Source organism: Malurus melanocephalus, unplaced genomic scaffold (assembly GCF_030028575.1).
Source record: "Malurus melanocephalus ecotype Western Australia unplaced genomic scaffold, MMel_1.1 scaffold_257, whole genome shotgun sequence".
Lineage (NCBI taxonomy): Eukaryota > Metazoa > Chordata > Aves > Passeriformes > Maluridae > Malurus > Malurus melanocephalus.
In genome coordinates, this window is record NW_026623489.1 from 400,100 (window position 1) to 419,693 (window position 19,594).

The 19,594-nt window shown below is 42.0% G+C and overlaps 1 protein-coding gene across 1 annotated transcript in view; it reads right to left on the reverse strand.

The window, feature by feature from the left end:
- The window catches only part of CDK15 (cyclin dependent kinase 15), a 37,494-nt gene extending 19,957 nt beyond the window's left edge, over positions 1 to 17,537 (reverse strand). The window contains exons 1-8 of the mRNA XM_057375747.1: positions 17,393 to 17,537; positions 16,132 to 16,229; positions 15,496 to 15,575; positions 11,930 to 12,024; positions 11,076 to 11,138; positions 8,940 to 9,063; positions 8,263 to 8,383; positions 3,527 to 3,620 (exon numbers count right to left, since the gene is read on the reverse strand). Of these exons, the coding sequence (XP_057231730.1) occupies positions 3,527 to 3,620; positions 8,263 to 8,383; positions 8,940 to 9,063; positions 11,076 to 11,138; positions 11,930 to 12,024; positions 15,496 to 15,575; positions 16,132 to 16,229; positions 17,393 to 17,512 (795 nt within the window). The 5' untranslated portion in view covers positions 17,513 to 17,537. The remainder of the gene's footprint in view (positions 1 to 3,526; positions 3,621 to 8,262; positions 8,384 to 8,939; positions 9,064 to 11,075; positions 11,139 to 11,929; positions 12,025 to 15,495; positions 15,576 to 16,131; positions 16,230 to 17,392) is intronic.
- Between the last annotated feature and the right edge of the window lie 2,057 nt (positions 17,538 to 19,594).

The window sequence follows — 19,594 nt, forward strand, 5'->3', positions numbered from 1 at the left end:
CTGGCTGGTGCTGGATCTACCACTGTGCAGAAAGGACACTGACATTTTAGCACTTGATTATRTAGCAGAAAGGCTCCTCCTGTGACTGAATGCTGTTCCTGCTGGGAACATCACTGAAGGCATATGTARCTTCCCTGCCAGGTGCCACTGCTGCCTGTGTTTGCCAGCCCAGGGGTCACACAGTGGAGCCCTTTCAATGCTGAAGATGTGCTCCTGCACCAGAGCTGTATGGAGGATTTACTGTGCCCACTGGCAGCAGCACAGGCTGTGAGCTCTGAGAGAAACCTTTCCTTCTGAGCTGAAAAAGTAAAGCTGRCAGACAGATCTATTAGCAGGAGCTAGAAAGCAGTGCAGAGCCTCCTTCTGCAGGATCCAGAGCTTCAGCAGTGTCTTTGGCTTTCACTGGAAATTGTGGGCTTCTAAAGAAGCAGCTCACTGAGCAAATTCTGGGCCAGTAAAGCCTCCTCCAACTTCATTTTAGTTGCTGAAATGCGTGAGATCARGCATATCTGGATTTCTGCAGTCGCAGATATTTAGTGTTATTAACGCATGCCAAGTGTCCTGTGCCTATTGATATGGATGATTTATGCTAAAGAGGTAATGCCAGATATTTAAAATAGCTCACAGCATATTAAATGGTAGTATGAACCAGCACTGCTAGCTCCAAGCATTCAAAGCTTTCATCCTGACAATCCCCAGAACTACCAAGTTTCCTTACGAAACAGTGAAACTTTAACATGAAGAATTTCAGGGTTTTTATTCACCTTTTCTTCTACAACACTAAATCTGTCTCTTATTAGTTACCCTTCGCATAGGATAGACAATTCCTGTTCCTCAATATGCAAGCTGAGATATATGACAGGGGGAACTTGGCTTCACAAAAATTTGTCGTAAGTTTGAATGTAAACAGGCATCAGAGAAAAAATACATTAACCAAAGAAGAAATATAAAGCCAGCTTGYTGCAGTTGTAAAGCACCTGGCTGTGACAATTGCAGCTCGCTGGAGGAGACAGCCACAAGCAGGGCCTGTGAATCCAGAAATTGCTCTCTCTTTGCTATCCTGGTAGCTTTCCAGGAAGCATTAATGTGGGCCCTCATTCTTCAAGGTTTTTTGTGAGCTGTCAAACATCAATCCTCCAGGCATCAGAGGAAACTAGGTAAGTTCAGTGCATAGTAAAACCATACTCACCAGGGTCAACTCAGCATTTGGCTTCTTTTGATGGAAAATTTAAGAAAATATTTACTTGCGTGTGCTTACACTTTTCTTCATAAGGATTTCGGCATTGAGGTGTGAAACCGTTCAGAGCACCAATCACTGAATGCCATATGAGTTTATACTTTTATTTTCTGAGGCTTTTCTTCACAAAAGATGCTTTTCCAACCTGTAAACTTGCATGAATTTTTGTTTTCCAATGTAACAGGGCAAGTGATCTCTCCTCTCCTCTCCTCTCCTCTCCTAGAAGAATTGTTGGTAAAATGACAGCCAGGCAATCCTGATGATTCAACAGGACAAACACATTTCACAGAATGGGGATTTTGCAGCCATATATCTCTATGGTGTCTGAACCAACAGTCCTACATGAAGATAAGTATGCTAGGTGACACAGACTCATGCATACAAATGCAGATGAGCTCTGTACCAGTGCAGGGTGCCTCTATTACGAGCACATGAAAGGARCTGACTATTAGAAAACAGTTGGAATCCCCGTTCTGAACCTGACACTCAAGTTAGACATTGAAAACCTTTAAGGAGCATTGAAATCTTGGTCTAACACAGAGCCTCATTCCAGGCTGTATAATATCATAAAACCTCCTTTGAAAAGCACTAATTATTTCATAGCTCTTTAAACTTTCTCATGATTTTTAAGTAAGGGGTTTTTTTTGCCTTCTATAGCACAAATCCTATTAATCACGGTATTAGTTATAATACCAGAGAAATTACGATAGTGCTATAACCCTCTAGTGCAAAACCACAGGAAATGTATACAGATTTCAGAGACATAAGTGTAAGGACAGCCTTCATTCTCACTCTGAGAAACTGGACCCTGCCCGAGCTTTGAACSTGGTTAATTGGCCAAGTATGGAAAATTTTTTGCAGTAATTCTTTTTATCCCGCACTGTCTATGAAAGACAAATTTAGCATTTATTTAAATTGACTAAACTCAAGTCTAAGAATAGGATGCACTTGTCTGACCTTTTATCACATTCCTAGCTACAAGCAGAGAGAAAAACCCTACCAAGCAGGAGAGTTTCTGGATGAAGGGGTTAAGGARGAAAAATCTGACATATGCAGTCTAAAGGCTATAAAATAATTTCTCATAATTTTCTGAATTGCATTTTTTCTGTACTTTTTTTCTTTGAAAATACATGTCTGGGAAACACTCTGTGCAGAAGAGTAAATCCTTGGCAGAATATGTGAAAGGGCAGACACAGAATCAGAGGATCACAAAATATGCTGAGTTGGAAGGGACACAAAAGGATCATTGAGTCCAACTCCTGGCTCTGCACAGCACCATCCCCAAGAGTCCCACCATGTGCCTGAGAGCAATGTCCAAACTCTTCTTGAGCTCTGTCAGGGTTGGTTCTRTGACCACTGCCCTGGGGAGCCTGTTCAATGYCCCAACCAACCTCTGGGTGAAGAATCTTTTTGTAATATCCAATCTAAACCTTCCATGACACAACTTCAGGCCATTCCCTCAGTCCTGTCACTGCTCAYCAGAGAGAAGAGATCAGTGTCTGCTCCTGCTCTTCCCCTCATGAGGAAGTTGTAACTGCAGTGAGGTCTCAGTCTCCTCCAGGCTAAACAGACCAAGTGAAGCAAAACCCAATATGAATCCTTAGGTTGACCTTACTTAGGGTCAGCAACAGCCATCAGGAACACACAGGACCTGTCAGTGCTGCTGATTGCCTCAGTTCTACCAAGCTGCACTAGGGATGTGGCTCTGTGTTGTTGTTTCCCCAGCAGAATAAAGAGTTTAAGAAGCTCCTGAAAACGTTGCTGTCACTCACTGCTACCTTTAAAAAGTAATTTCACTGTCCATTATGCCAAATCAGTCTCCAGAACCACACCGTAAACTGGATGTTTGAAAATGTCCCAAGTTAAAATGAAGAAGGATCTCTGTCAAACCTCAGAGTCTTGCTGTTTCCAAGGCAGTTCAGGAGCAGTATTGGAACTCCTTTGTGACAATGTGGTGTGCTGTATCCTACAGTAAGTAGAGGATTTAAAAAGAAGCGACAGAATTTGCAGTACTTGCACACCTTTCATGCCTTCTTCAATTTGATGTCACTTTAATTGGCTTTAAATTTTTGATGAGATGACAAACATCAAAGGGAAGTCATTTGACTCACTCCTGTGTCTGTAAGAAAGTTGCCAAATATAAAATGGGTTACAAAGTCTGCTATGAAGTGGGCAGATTAGACCAAATTGTTTCTGCTATTCACMGGACCTGTGCTTAGGACTTCAAAATTAAGTTGGCTGAAGCAATGGATTCTTTTTCTCTCCCATTTCAGGGTGTATTTTACTCACCTCCCAGATCTTCTGCAGTTGTTCATGAGTACCAGAAGTTGCTGCAAATATTGGCTGACCCTGGATCATTTCCACAAATATACAGCCTGCACTCCTGCAAGAAACCCAAGCCATTAACCCATTCACATAAATTACATATATAACACAATTGTTAGGATGGGCAGGGAGAGAGGCAGAGAGATAATTGTTGGAATGGAAATTTAGAAATACTGATTTTCAAATGCAGAAATCCTGATATAACCTGTAAACCCTAGACATATATATATATATGGCAGCTGGAGTACGAGTTTGCTTCCTATGAGAAAAGGGTGCAGAATTGGAGTGCTAACAGTAGGAAAGATAAACAGGGAACTACTACACACTCCATTGTCTTGAAGGATATATTAGATGCAGAAAGAACCCAAAGGCACTAGCTGCTACAGCCATTTTTCCTTCAGAAGCAATTAGCTCTTCCTCAGAAAGCTGAAGGCAAGATTTCTCTGGTCATAAGTGCAAGTTAAAATATTCTTATTTTTATATCATCCCCTGCTCTGCACTTGCACCAAAGCAAACCAGCCAGCTTAAAAAGAACACCCAACACATGCAAAATTGCTTAATTTTACTAAGGTATATTAGTCCTCATGGCCATAATGATGAGGTAGTTGTGATCAAGGTAAACTTGCCTATTTGCAACTATTCCCATTTGTTATTGTGCGGTCTAAAACTCCACTCATTTACTTTTTAATTGTTTCCTTCAAATTTTTTTCTACATTTTACGTCTTTTCACTAAGTTCCATCACAGTTTTCCAGGTTATAGTCTCATTCTGCTGTGATCATAGCATTTGAGTCCTTTAAGCTCAACTCTTGAAAACCCAGCTTTGTCTCACAGGCTCTGAAAGTGTTAKTTTCACTGCTGAGCAATAACTGGTTATCTCTTCTGGTCATCTGTACTCCTCTGTTACCCCTTCCATGTTCTTTCTGCAATACTGTAGTTGCTTTTCCCACCTGGCTGTAGTCAGATGAAACCCTGGCATGCAACTCCTCTGCAGTATTTATTTTGGTCATATTTACACACCAGGTTGTGCCAAGCCAGTTTCAGATCCACATCTAACACTGTTTGCACTAATATCTCTGCTGCACTTTCCCTTAGCTTCTTGTACCCTAACCTCACTGAGTCTTGTAAGATGAGCTTCTTGTTTGTTTAATATCCTCTTACAGAGTCCAGGCATCCCGAAACTTAATCCACAGCTTTTGCAACATAAGAGTTTTTTGGTGTTTCATTGTACTACCACATCTCTAGACATTACTTTGGAGCCCACAGATTCCACTGAGACCAGTGTCATACCAACACTGTTTTCTCAGCTGATGTACATGCCCAAATGGCTTACCCCATTTTGCAATCACAGGGGCTGCTGTAATCTGCTGATTGCATTGCACAAGTTCAACTGTGTATGGTCAAAGCAATTTAGGTACTCTTGATTTGTAGAGGGAAGAGAAACATGTCTATGTGGTTTTGGAACAAGTGATGCTGATRTTCTATCACAGTTTGCATTCTAATATCCTAGCTAGGGAGGGCCATTAGACTGGCAAGAGCAGGAACTTTTGAAACTAATGGTACTCCTGTTGGCTTTGCAGTAGAGTCCTCAGCTTTCCTTCTGAGATATGGATTCAGTTACTGCTCTGACAACATTATGAGGATCCTTCTGATAATGAGGATGATTCAAAAGCATTTACTTTTAAATATCTCTAAATATTTAGACCTGGGGTTGTTTTGCTTTCGCCCTTTTCCTTCTTACCCCTCTGATWTCTCAAGTCTTCTTCCCCCTTCCAGTCTAAAAGTTTCTTAGAGGGTCTCAGTCTCATAACACTGCCTTAGGAAGAGATAGGGCAGAGGAAGGGTTTTTTCAGGAAAAGACCTAGACATGGTATTTCAGCAAGTGCCAGATATGCACATAAATCAAAACAGTGACAGCTAAAGTAGTAGAAGTWATAGGGATATTTAAGGAACATAAGCAGGGCTGATTCAGACAGCATGGTTGTATCTGTCTGCAATCCCTGGGGAAGGTTTGAACACCGTACTTGGTCCTCAGTCAGCAGCACTGCATTACACAGGGGAAAAGTTTTTACCAGGATTAAGATCTAAGATATCTTTGTGGCATCCCAGAGTTCCCTCTCCATGTTTGGGGGGGGGGGGGGGGGGGGGCGTTTTTGGCACTAGGTCATGGCAATTTTATATTAAACCAGAAATATATGCTTCCTCTTGTTCACCACAAAGTATGGTCTATACAGTAGAGCCATTAGCCAATATCTCCCAGTTTAGCAGGGCAKAGCAGGGCACTGTGAACCAGGAGAAGGCTGTAGTGAGCCTAGCAGGTCCATGTTAAATGACTGCATGTGAATTCCATTCTACATAAATTTAACAGAGAAGATCCCTGTGCTTTTTTTCTCTCTCTTTTTTTTTTTTTTTTCCAATGGAAGATTACACAAGGAAAGCCTGACTGAAAAGAAGATGTCTTAAGGCACTCATGGTGTTTGCAGCCACTAATGTGGCTGTGCATAAAGCACTTGGTGGTTTTTCAAAAAAAGAAAAAAAAAAGTCCTTCTGATATGGAGTGTAATCTCCCTGAAATCCCTTAATTGAATCTTCTAAAGTCCTGAAAAGATAGTGAGGGAGAAAGAGAGAGAAAAGAGATACACAGAGATTAAAGCAGCTTTTCTAGTTAGTCCAAGAGTGACTGAGTCTCCTTCTATATCTTTTTCTTCATCTATTCAAGGCCTCATTCACTTCCCATGTGCCTCCCACTGACAGTATTGCTGCTCAAGCACACTATGCATGAATTGCCATAATGTTTTATTTTGTTATAATTGGTTTCTTTAAACCAAGGCTTTGACATCCACTGTCTCATGCCATTACCAAGGGCATTCTGACCTGCCTTCATGTAAATTGCAGCATCCAAAAGACATAGGGTTTTTTTTTCTTTCTTCCCAGTAGACAAGTAACATCTGTCTGAATTCACATTATTTCCTAATAGACAAAAATTGAACTTAAATGCAGTGTACATCAAGATAATAAATGACTCTTGTTAGAGGAAGTTACTGAATAGAGCTCACTGAAGTACTCTCTATTCTCTCAGCATGACATCTTTCTTTAGGGCAAACACTTTGAATGTTGTTATTATAAGGAGGCATTATAACAAAGGTGCCTATAGTGTGGATGTAGTTCAGTGGGATAGAGAGCACTGTGCTGTGAGAGTTGGGATCTYTGTACACCACTTCTGTGTTGTTATTCATTACACTAGAGCAGAGTTATGCAGTGGGGATGTTGGTTTGCATAGGCAGAAATGACACACTTTCTGTGCATAGCTGGCTTTGGACAGGGGTCAACTTYCAGGGAAAAAAAACCAACAGGCTTATGCCTGATACACACTCTCTAATCTGCTAGGCAGGCATCTTCTTTAAATTCAGCAGACATTTCTGAGAGACTGGAGGAAAAGATGACAAGTAGAGGGGGTAGATAGACAGGACTATTTAGACTGGCTTAGCAGCTGGAAGCCATTAGAATTTAGCAAGGTTTTCCTCCTTAGAGAAGTCTTTAAATAATTAAATTAGCAGCAGGCCTAGGGAAGCAAACAACAAAAACTTCCGTTTCCCTGAAATACTCTCCAGACTTAGGTCATTGGAGTGTCTGATAAGCTGCAGAGCTCTGCAGGGAGATACAGCCTGTGAAGACGTGGAACTTTGCTGTTTGCAAACTTAGCCAGCCCCCTTGCACATCCCTCAGCCTGCTGCACTCCTACCCTTTCTCAGCCTTTGTCTCTGCAGAGTATTTAAGAAAAATCCTGGTGGGACAGGTACAAGCAGAAGATTGACTGGTYTGAAGAAAGGGTGAAGCAGCAATACCATCTGTAGATGTAAAACTGCCCAGAATAAGGAAGGTCTCCTGCAACTTCATGAGTTGTGTACTGTCCATGAGTACGTCAGGACTGTGTTGCTGGAAGAAGGTTGCTGAACCTCACAGTTAGCCCAGCTACACATCCAAGCCAGCCCAAAGGGCCAGTGGGACCCTGTGAAGCCTTCATCCTTTCCTGCTTTCTGCTCTAAGAGACTCCTCTCCCTTCTATTAACATGTAGCTCGTTTCCTTTTGATTCCCAAACACATTAATATTTTGGGGTAGAGCTCACAGTGTAACAACGCTTTAGCAGATACAGCCCTTCTCCAGTATCTGAGACACAGTCTTTGAGAAGAAGGACAAAGTATCACAGAAATAATGAAATGTCAGACACGTATCTATCTCCAGACTMATTAAGGAACCTTTTAATGCCACATTTTGTTACCAAGGCCAAAGCAATGGATGGTGCAGTTGTGGATCCATTGTTTCGTCATGAAGTCATTTCTGTAGAGTTACTGCTGACTCAGCTGACTACACTGATAAAATTGCATTGAGCAAAAGTGTTCTGTTGCAAGACGTGAAAATGCTTCATTCATGCTAACAGACGAGATACATATCTTTCATAAATATTATCAGATGAGGTTTGTATCAATCCATAGCTCAGATGTAGTGACATCATTCCCAAAATCTTCTACGAACCCTCTATGAAAYTTCTACAAAACTCCAAACTGCTCACATATTTTCTGCTCTCAAGTGTTAATTCCTCTACTTACAACCATATCTACTGTAACTTTGGCTGATTTAATTCAATTCAGATAGAAATTATTTTTCCCAGGGAACCCCAGATGCTTTGATATTGGACAGTACCAGATATCTATATCAGAAGAATAAGTCGTAGCTCCAAGCAGGACATCAGGAGGACGGTACCAGAGTGTCACAACTTCAGAGGAGTATGTCTGTCTGGGGATGGACTGGGCACGAGCAAGGCCTGCAAAGAAAACCCCAACAAACCAACAAAAGCCTGCTGTGTTAGGACAGTCCTTCTACCTGTACAGGGCATAGATAATAATAATTGGAAACAAGACATTATTTTCTCTTCAAAYACAAGTAATTTCAATGCAGCTTACAATCAACTGACAGTGTTTCTGGAATATACCTCTGGGGTAGATCAGATCAAGCAATAGGCTGTGTTTTGCAGGGCTTATCATTTGAGACTGAAGCAGCTTCCCCAAACCAATGCCAAGAAAGCTTTTCGGTTCCCACGTTGCTGTGGACTCTACACATTACATTATTTTCTGAACAGAGAGGAGTTGATTCTTTGTTCTCTTGAGCTAGTTTACATGGCAGTAATTGCTCTTAAATGAGGTTAATCCCTGCACTATCAGTATAAAGACAAGAAATGCTGGATTGACCACAGAAATAGTTTCCTGAAGTTCAATAAAAGGTTATGCTTCTCTGTCTTAATTGGCTGTGGATACAGATCCATAGGCATGCTACAGCTTTAATCTGAGCAGATATAGAGCAGTATCCAAACTGTGACTCACCAAAGTCGGCTAATTTGAGCTCACCGAGGCAACTGATGAGCAAGTTCTGGGGTTTCAGATCACGGTGAAGAATGTGTTGTCGGTGGATGTAAGCCAGGCCGCGCAAAAGCTGGAACATGAAGAGCTGGGAAAAGCCAACAAAAAACTGAAATGATTTGGTGTGGCTTTGCATCGATACATTAACTCTGAACTTTAGGAGAACTCTGGAACAAAGCAGAGACAAAGCAAGTAAGAAACCAGTAAAAATAAAAAAAAAAAAAATGAGTGGAGCTGGCTGAGGATGAGAAAACTGTGGTGGGTTATGACTGCCCTACAACTGTCTGAGGTTTTAAGGGTGGAATATTTAGCCAGGAGGGCAGTTTAAATGCAGTCTGTAAATGCACGTTCTGGAAATCTAACTTTTCTTTAGAAATGGACCATTGCAGGAGCAAGGTCAGCTTGCCAAAACACCAACCCAGCTTACAGAACAGCAGTTATGTTCATTTCAGTACTCAAGACAAAAGACATGCAGCCAAACAAAATGAAAGCCTAAGGAGCTGAAGGTTTGCCCCCTTGAGCCAGATGGCACCAACTGAGGGCATTCCATGGCTGCTGTACATACCACCAGCAGGGAACTGACTGMCCTGGCAATGGGAACTGTTGGCTTCAAACTGGGAGAAAACATGAGGACCTGATTTCAAAAATASAGCAAATAAGATATGAGGAACACAGCAAGCAAGCACGAAAACAAGCAGAAAAGCAATCAAGAAAGGAAGCCAAGAAATAAATATCTAACTCCCACCATCACAGCAGCCAAAATAAGCCAGGGGTAAAATAAGTTGGGCTGAAACAAGGTATGGAGTAGGACAGATAAAAACAAAACACAGCAGAAGTAATCAGAGAAATTCTTCTTCACCAAAGAAAAGATCTTTTTCACCAGAATTTTAATCCGAAGAGGAGGAAAAACAGTGACACCCATAGGTCATTTTTGTAGCAGAGAAGTATCCCTGTAACATTCTGCATACTTGTATCATATTCCATAGGAATCACTCAAAAAACCAAACAACATTTGCCTGCAAACATGAAGCAAGCTAGATGACCCTCCTAAAGGAGCAGTAAATAATTTTGCAGTTCAGTTCCTGCTGACAGTGAGGATTCTGGACAGGAAAGCAGAGCAGCTGGCTGGCGTTTACTCACAGAAATGCCAGGGAGTCCATATTACAGCCATGTGCTCCCTGTGCTTTATGAGCATGGCTGGCAGCAGAACCCTTGAGATCTGTGCCAAAACTACTACACTGCCTTCTCGGATGTATCTGAGCTTTAAGGATGTTTAAAATCCGAGGCCCCAAGAAATTTCATTAGAATTGGTGCTGCTTAACAACTATATGGAAAAAGATGTGAACAAGGTGGCAACATTTGAAGATGACAGAAGTATTTAGATTAGTTGTGATAAGMAGTGACACTGAGGAACTTCAGAGAGATCTGACAAAGCCAGATGAATAGGCAGTTTGATAAGATACAAAGTTATTGTTGACAGCTGTAAGATAAATTAAATGAAGTTGCTCAGGAAAAAGACCCGGGTATTCACTGAGGACATCTGCACTGAAACCTTAAGTCAGTGTGCAGTAGCAATCCTGAAAGTGAATTAAATGTGAAGATGCATACAAAGGAGAGAAGGAGATTTATTATAACATCAATCTATAAAGTAACTGTACATGTTCAGCTGTGCTCAGATCCAGTCAACCAAYCCCAAAAGCTATGGGAGAAACAAAAGGGACATAAATGAACTGCAAATATGAAGATAGTTCCAGATGAGGAGACAGTGATATTTGAGAGTTTTTAATTAGAGAGATGAATAATGCGTAACAATAAGAGGATACAAATTTGTGTACAGACAGGTTTCCTTGCCACAAGATGTCATTGTTCACAAAAGCTGATCGTCTGCTTGCAGGCTCAGAAAATGGGAAGAGGGACTAACTGAAAAAAGGCTTGGAGACTGAGAGGGAGCTTGTTACATCGTCAAAGGCAGATCTTTTTCATACATGTTTTTGTCATATATGTAACAAATAAATATTAGTATGTGATTTAGTGACCATAGATAGTTGAAAATAACATTTCCTCATGCTTTAAGGGATAGCAGTCTTCTAAAGAACTCACCATAACATTGCATGAATGTAGTCCTCCAGGATGCTGATCCATGTACTGTGCTAGATCTGTGTGCTAAATAAAAGAGAAGAACTTGAGGCAAAGCTACTGCTGTAAAATGCCTCTATCAACAATGCCTCWTCTGTAAATCAAAAAAGAATATGCAACTGCTACAAAGGTGCCTGTTCACCTTGGTGAACATCTSATCTGACGCAGAACACAAGGATGTGCTGAAGTTCTGGGTCTAATCAGGGACCTGGCTGACCTGTTATCTCACCCCAGCATTTATGACCTGAAGTTGCAGGTTAACAGAATTCATACTTGTGCCAGAACTAATCATAAAGCTGTAATAAGAAGACATAGCTTCTGCATTTTCTTTATAATTTGGTGGACAATCAGCAAACGCAAGAGAAGTAGTAAGACTCATGAAGAGAATTTTAATGGTATCCTGGTCTCCCCATGAGAGTAACCCACAGCTTGGTCATGGTGAGCCACTGGGGTCAGTGCCAAATCTGACCCCAGCTGGGATGTGAGCTCATATCATTATTTCCTATATTTGCTRTGGCTCAAAAACAGTACTTTTATTGTGTTGGCAAGGCAGAAATGGGGATAAATAATGTCTGCCACCCCGGTGGACACAAGATGTGGAATCATTTTTGCATACAGCTGTGGTATATACAGAAAGAAAAAAGTAAGGCTGTGTGGCTGGAAAGCAGGAGATCAAGAAGGAAAATCAATCATTGCACTAAAGCATTACAACTCATTCCTTTGTAGATAGTTTGATAGTGCAGTAAATTCATTATGCAGCCACTTCCCGGTGCTTCCCTGTACTAACTCCACAGGAAGCTAGAAAAACATCAACTCACCATGTACTCAAAGACAAATGTTAGCATCTCCTTAGTCTGGATAATGTCATGAAGCAGTACAATGTTGGCATGTTTCAAACACTTGAGAAGAGAAGCTGGGAAAACACAAAAGGAAGATCAACTTTACTGCTGCGGGAAGTGGAAGGAGATCGTGCACAAAACAAGGCAGTGAAAATTAAAAAACTGGGGAGTAACAGTCCAGACTTGGCAGTTCTGTATGAAGTGGCAGYGACTGAGTCTGAAGGAGGATGGACCAGCTCCTAAGAGAAACAAGCATCAGTGCTCCAGGCTTGGCASGAACCATCCCTCTCTCAGAGGTGGGATCTTGCTTCTGTCAGAAACAGCAGTTCACAGTTCCCAGGTGTCAGTTTATAAATTGAAAAGAATTAATTTCATCAAGGTAAATGCTGAGAGGCAGGATGTGGGAGCTCTAAGAGCCATAATGCAGCAGCCCCCAGCCTGTCACTGAGCTTCTCATAYTTCTCCCATCCACCTCCTGGGATGTGCCCTCAGCATGGCCCTTAAGAGAGACTTCTGCGAAAAGCTGGGTTTCTACCAGTTTCCAGCTTCACAACTACAAACTGTAAAAATCTGCAAAAGGAAATCACTGTAGATATAAGCTGAATTCTGAATTTAGTTCTGTGCATATTGGTTACTGTCTCTGGTTAAAAACTCTAAGAACAGAAATGATAAAGTTGCTGAGTGAATACTTGTTTGTATTTATAAAATTTCAGCACACTTTTCTTTTAGCCTAAGCATCCAAAAGCATCATTGCAACTGTGTGGCCCTGGTCCTTAGGTCCTGACATGTCTTTGCCAAGCCTCAGCACATCCAGGGTGTGGTGATGGAGGGGTCAGCACATGGAAGTCTCTAACCCCATATAGACCACAGAGCACTGGCTTATGCTAAGACAAAAGCTGCAACCTCCTGAGCCTTTTGGCCATGCATTGTGTTTGTTATGTTAGAGCAGGCTCTAGCCAGCACCACTCATGAAAGGAGCTTGTCAGCTTTTCTTCATGGGGGAAGAGCGTGCACAGCTTAATCATTTGCTCCCTTAGGTGTGAGACAGTATTGCAGTATTGCAGGGGAGGGATGTGGGGAAGAGGTGAAGCTGGGATTACTCTGCCTTGTAGTTTATTGGCACAACTGAAGAATGTGACTCAACTGTTCACAGACAGTGAACACAAACTGAACGCACAGAAGCCCCAAAGCCAAGTAAAAGCAGATGTCCCTGACTCCAGATTTTAGTTCAGCTTCTGACATAGCAGAATAGCCTCAGAGCTGTTTCAGACCCACTTTTTCCTGCTGATTAAAACCAAATTAGTTTACTGTCAGACGATGTAGTCCCACAAATTTCATTCCAACAAGGCATGGGTGTAAAATCTTGTTTCAGCTGAATTAGCTGAAGCACACAATATAGAGCACAGGCCAGCTGTGGGAGGCAGAGCTTTGGTCACGATTAAAAGCTGCATTTTTGTTTTTCAAACAACCTGAAAAAGATATTTGAAGAGTTTCATGCTGGCCAAGCAAATTTATATTGGATTAGCACTTTGCCTTTTGCAACTGTAACAATTTCACCTGGTTCTAAAAGCCCTCCTGCCAGAGCTACCCTGTATGACCATAGCTGTGGCCCAAGCCTATGTCAGCAATGAGACTACCGAGCAGTGAGGGATGCCTGATCCAGCACGAATATAGGAAACAGCAGATTGCAAATTAGTTCTTGCACAGAGCTTGGTGCTGCTGCGGCTAAACTGCCTCTACTACTGATGCTAGCCCATTTAGCTACGATCAGTGTGGTCCCAGTACACAGCAGTATGGACCTCAGACACACACCACACTGCATCTAATAATCTATGAACCTAGTAAAGATACTCTGGCTAGAGCCCATCTGCTACAGAACGTGATAACCTGGCTCTGTGACACCTCAAAAATTCCATATGACCAGAGCTATTGCTCGAGAGGAGCAGCTCAGAGGGTCCRCCGTAAAACGGAGGATTCAGCGCCTGTGCCTCAATCAGGCTTCTGGGAACTGCTCCTCACTTTGTTGCTTCTACAACCCCCTGCTGGGGTGTCAGGTGCTACTGCCAGCACCGAGCTTTACACGCATTTTGTCTCTGCGGGGCTTCCTGGGGTGAAGCGTCTCTTTGTCAGGGGAGCGCATTCCTCCAGGGTAGCAGAGAATGCAYCGCCTTAATAAATCTTGTGCTTTGTTTTTGCTACTGACTTACATTGTAAATTTGAGGTGTCAGATGCTGCAAAGCTCAGCAGTACACAAAAGACCTATTTAAAGCAGACCCTTCATRGGATCACCCTTGTTTTCTCCCATAATGAATGAAGTTAAGACTCTCAGCCTGTCCAGTAGAGCATGTTAAAGGGGTGCTGATCTTTAGCGCATCATTAGTTCGATGTAGATAAAGCTTTTAAGGCTTATTTTACTGGTGGGCTACAAGTGTAAATGCAGAACAAAAGCACCACAGCAAATGAGTGTATAGGAAGCTGTAACACAAGCCATTCTTTAAATAGGCGAATTTAGGTATCTCCCTGCTTTCACACAGAATTGGACTAAGGACTTTGTAAACTTTCTTGTCTTAATTACAGTTATAAACCTGGAGTGGATTCAATGACATCTCCTTATTCTGAGTTGACTACTGTGAAAGTCCTTCTGTGGTAGGTAGTGCTGCTCGGTGAACCTGCCACATCTGATCCCTGGCATTCCATCCTTGTGACAAGATTAACCCTAGTTTCACAAGTGCAGCAAGAAGTAAAAAAAAAMMAAAMAAAAAAAACCTTTATGTGTGATGTCTTAAATTGATAGCTTTCACTAATACCATATAACAGACTGGCACAACAGTTGCCTATTTCTGTGTATGGAAGATTAAAATCTTTTTGGGATTGTACAGTAGATGAAAATAGAAGCCTTAACCAACCAGGCAGTTTGTAAACTTAGTCTGTAAAGTAATGTAAATATATTCAGCCAAAATCATGCACTTKCGCAAAAGCATTCCTTTCTCAGAGAAACTGAGAAAACTGTCAGCATTTTGCMCAGTGCTCTACAAAGTTGACTGCTGAGAAGAATTCCCCGCTGGGCTGAAATGATAGATGTTAATAAACATCAGTTTTATTGAAAGTATCTCTCTTCAGGCTGGGATCTGAGATGCTCCAGGAATCAGCCAGGAAAGTGTCACAACTGCCCAACACAGCAGTGGCAAAAGCTGTGTAGTTTCTAGAGGGAGTGAGGGAGCAGCTATGAAGGAGGTAGCAAGCAGGAGCTGTAGGAGGGCTCTGACACTACTAGAAAGAACATGTTCTGGCTGCAGCTGGCACTTTCCTTGTCACCGGGCATGGCTGTGTCTGTCACATATGCATACCCCAGATGTTCTTCTGTCCATCRCATGCCTCTCCAGTCCAGCGCAGATCTCCTCCATGAAGGGATAAGGAAACTCAAGAGTTTTAGGAGAAGGACAGCCAGCACCTTGAGTAAGCCAGAATGGACTGAGGGAGACATAATGGAGCTTTTCCAGGTTAAAACAAATGCTCTTCAAGAATGATGTTCCTCTCTGTCTTACCTTCCCGAATGGCTGTAAAGGGCACTCCCTCCTCTGCCTCCAGCTTGATCACCTTCAATGCCACCAACTGGCTGTTGATCCTGTCCAGTCAYAGTGGAAGGTCACACAGAGCATCTCAGTGCTCAGTATGGCAACATTAAGAGTCTCCCAAGCAAACACCCAAGCAAAATTTCTCAGGCTTGCTGACCCACCAGGCCAAGCTCAGAAGGGAATTACAAACCTCCTCCCTCTTGTTTCATTAGCAGTGAGCTGGGAATCAGCCCACCTGGACAGACAAGCACCATGCTGCTGTTTAGGTACTGCTAGAGTGTGACTTTGAGCTGTGGTCCCGCTCCACCCTCTCACACCTTTCCTGCCCCTGTGTGACCTCACCCCCAATTTTTTTAATCATACAGAGATCCCTCACTTCAAGTAAAATCTTTGCTCCCTCCCTGGTTCAGCCAGAGAATCTCCTGGTACACTGCTGTGGATCAAAGTGTCTTTGTGGAGCCTCCATAGCTGTAGTGGAGGAGCTCCCTGAAAAATTGGGATGGGGCTTTACAAATCTCCCGGTTAAAGGCAAAACTGGACTTTTGATTTGCTTTTATCTCCCTAAGAGATGTTTCCAGCAAGCACATGAAAGGCAATAATGCTCACCTGCTGATTCCCTTGTACACAGTYGCACAGGATCCTTCACACAGCTTCTCTAGTTGTACATAGGATGTGGCAGCTCCAAACGGGATGCCTTGTCTCTGCTTCATGAAGAAATTGGCATGTRTTTTAGATTGCTGGGTAGAACAAGAAGCTACTTAGCAGGTAATTCAGTAATTAAGTACTGATTAATGGCTGGAATAATGATAGGATAAAATATCTCCTGTCTGGCTCTGTGGATGCTTCACCTCACACATTGGAACCTCTCCACAATATCCTGCTCCTGAAAAGAATCAGTCTAGCTTCAAGATCTCTGTGTCCTGTACCTCCAGCTCTGGAGGGTGTGGAGCTTCAGGGGCAGCAGAGGTGGTGGAGAAAGGAATGCTCTGCTTATATCTGACAGCTGGCATAGGAAAAGGGGACAAACTGTGTCACTGGCAAACTGCCACAGAAACTACTGATGAGTTTCTTCTTTTTCCTTGACTGCAGTGGCTTTCAAGAATTCACATTAATTTCATCTCTCTCTCCACYAGTCATGGATCTCCAGTACCGTCTGTAAGGGGAGCAACTGTCTGTGTAGTTCCATGTTGGTAAATGGCAGCACTCACTCAGAAGATAAAGCTGCTGTAGCTGCAGAGAATACTTCTGCCAGTATCATTCTAAATGCATGATATTCCCCCTTACCCTTGATTTCTGAGTCTCTAAATATTAACCTGCTAGGTCAGGGACTAAAAACCAAATGCAGGAGTGAAATTTCAGGAGGTTTATATTTATGTATTCTTCTCCCCCTTAATTCCTCGCCCCTCACCTCCTTCCTCACCACTGTATAATTTACATAGCCTGATAAWCTGGCCCAWACAGCRTAACAGTGCTGTACACTACACAACWCTAAAAAAGGTAGTAATGRATGGCAGGCAGGCTGCAAACTCCTCCTGAGCAGTTTYATTGAATGGATTATAATTTGACAACACAGGATGGCATGCTGCCTCCTCCAGAACCATAGGTTGTTGGCTGCCTCCCTGTTTTACAGTCCCTCATTGGCACAGAATTCCCTGGAGTGCAATTTTCTTTTCCTGCTCATCACATCAAAAGCATTTATTGTCATCTAAGGTACAAACTCCTCTTTCAGTAGCTTCACAAGCCTGAAGCTGCAAAGTTTGATGTTGTCTGGTTAGAAGCAAATGTGACAGCTTTGCACTCCCACAAGTGGAAGCAGCCAGCCTTAGCCTATCTCAATGCAGAAGTATCACAATGTGRTATTAAATACCTCTGCTGTAGTCAGTTCTTCCACGTGCTGAAGGCCTTGGATTTGTTGGGAGACCCTTCCCTCTGAACAGCAGCTGCAGCATCCTGGTCTGACAGCACTTACACACAGCATGTCTCCCATGTTGTCCCATTTAAATTAAACTCTTTTTCTCCTTCACTCTTCTTCATCCCTCTGTGTTTGTAATAACAGCTCATATGACTTGCATGAGGTCTCTGCCTCAAGCAGTCTTGTGATTTTTGCAGTTTTTCTTTGAAAGTCCAAATTCACCCCTGGCGTAACTCCACTGATTTCAGTTCTTTTGGCACATGCCCTCCAAAAACAGCCAACATCTTTCATCCCTGAAAATGGAGAATTAAGCAACAAATCCAAGCTTTCTGCTTGTACATATTTCTTTCGGTTAAGCAGCTCTCRGTTTAATAAGTTGGATAATGAAGTGATAGGTTTCACACAGGTACAGGCCTTGACTTCCCTCCCTGCCTGTAGCAGTTCTAGGCTTCAGACTTTAGGCTTTAAATTGAGCTGTCTGAGCAGTGTGGGTGAGCTGTGCTTTCTGCAGGAGMTGCACACTGACTGTCCTTGCTTTGGCATTGACATCAGCATGGGGACCTGCCTGTCCCTGTTGGATTACGTGTCTAAGGGATGCAGTGAGTTGTAGCTGACAGAAAACAGTCTTGCCCATATGTCAAAATAACCAGAGCAAACTGATTAACCYTGCTCACCATAGATTTCATCAAGAATTTACCTAGCAGGGAACACACAGTGGATTTACCGTGGATGTGGACAGAAAAAAAATCCCCATCTTTCAGTCCCCCATGAGTAGGGCTCACTGTGTAGCTTCCTAGGACTAATACCCAACTCACACTAGAAAATGCAGACAAGGGCTGAGGGAGCAGGCATCATACTGTGGTATTTTTATGCTTGTCCATTAGGTCCTTCAGTTTTTATTTGAATGAATCATGTGAAATCTTCCCTTTGCTTCACTGCTTTGATGGCTAAGAATAGCACTCTTTCCTTGAGCAAAAGGATTTCTTTAAACCAAGAATGTACTGGGAACGTGGGAACAATTTCTGTGTCTTATTGCAACCAAACCAAACCTTTGCATGGCAGAAAGGAGCTAACATATCTGGAAGGCTTGATTTCCTTCTATGACTTTCTTTTGCACTCCCCTGTTACCCATAATTTTCTAAATAGCTATCATCATGGACTGTGGTCTTCTTTTTATTTTCCACATACTTTGTGAGTCATCAGAAAACAGCAGTAATTTAGATACGTTGTCCAGGCATGAGAAAGGCTGTCTAGATGCAACAGGAACAGTCTTTTATTCTGGAAAGCAATTTTTAGTGCTATAAGCAAATAATACTTGCATTTTTAAAGAATGGAAAGATAAATGCACAAAAAGTAGACAACATAAAATATACATATAAATTCAAGGGAAAATTATAATCTTCTGTAAATTTTGTGTCAGGGAGTAGAGGGGAAATATTCTGTTACAGAAAGAAGTAAYCCAACCTTCCAGTTAGCCAGAGCAGATAAATGAAGAAAGCATGGTTATAGCTGGTGGTTGGAGTTATCGAAAAAAATATGGAGTAATCATTGCAGTTAGTGGAGGAAGCACTCTAATAGAAATGTTTAATAGCGATCCTCAGAAAATGTACACATTTATAAAGGAGAGCCTACACCTGTCTTTGGAACCAAGGTTTTTAAATGAAAGCTTCAGGCAATGTAAGAAACCATCGACTCAGAGCTGACATTAACATTAAAAGTACACTTTACAAAACTTGTTCAAATAGAACATATATAGGRGTGTGTGAACATATGTTTTATATATGTATMTACAGTGTGTATATACATGCAGAGACGTATATATCCAGATGTGTGTTTATATATACAGTGTGTACATATGCATATATAGTGCGTGTATATTGGTATGTGCATATATACTGCGTGTATATACCCATAAAGGTGTGTGTATTCCTATAGGTGTGTGAATGTATCTATAGATATATGTTGTATATATATACACATACAGGTGTATATACATATTGTTTGTATATCCACATATTGCTGTATTTATGCCTACAGATTTTAAATACATTCTGTAAAATCTGTACACGTAGAAAAAATAGAGATGTGTGCATGACTCGTACAAACACATGCACACACCTGCACACACATCCACCTGTGGCACCGCATCTCTTCAGA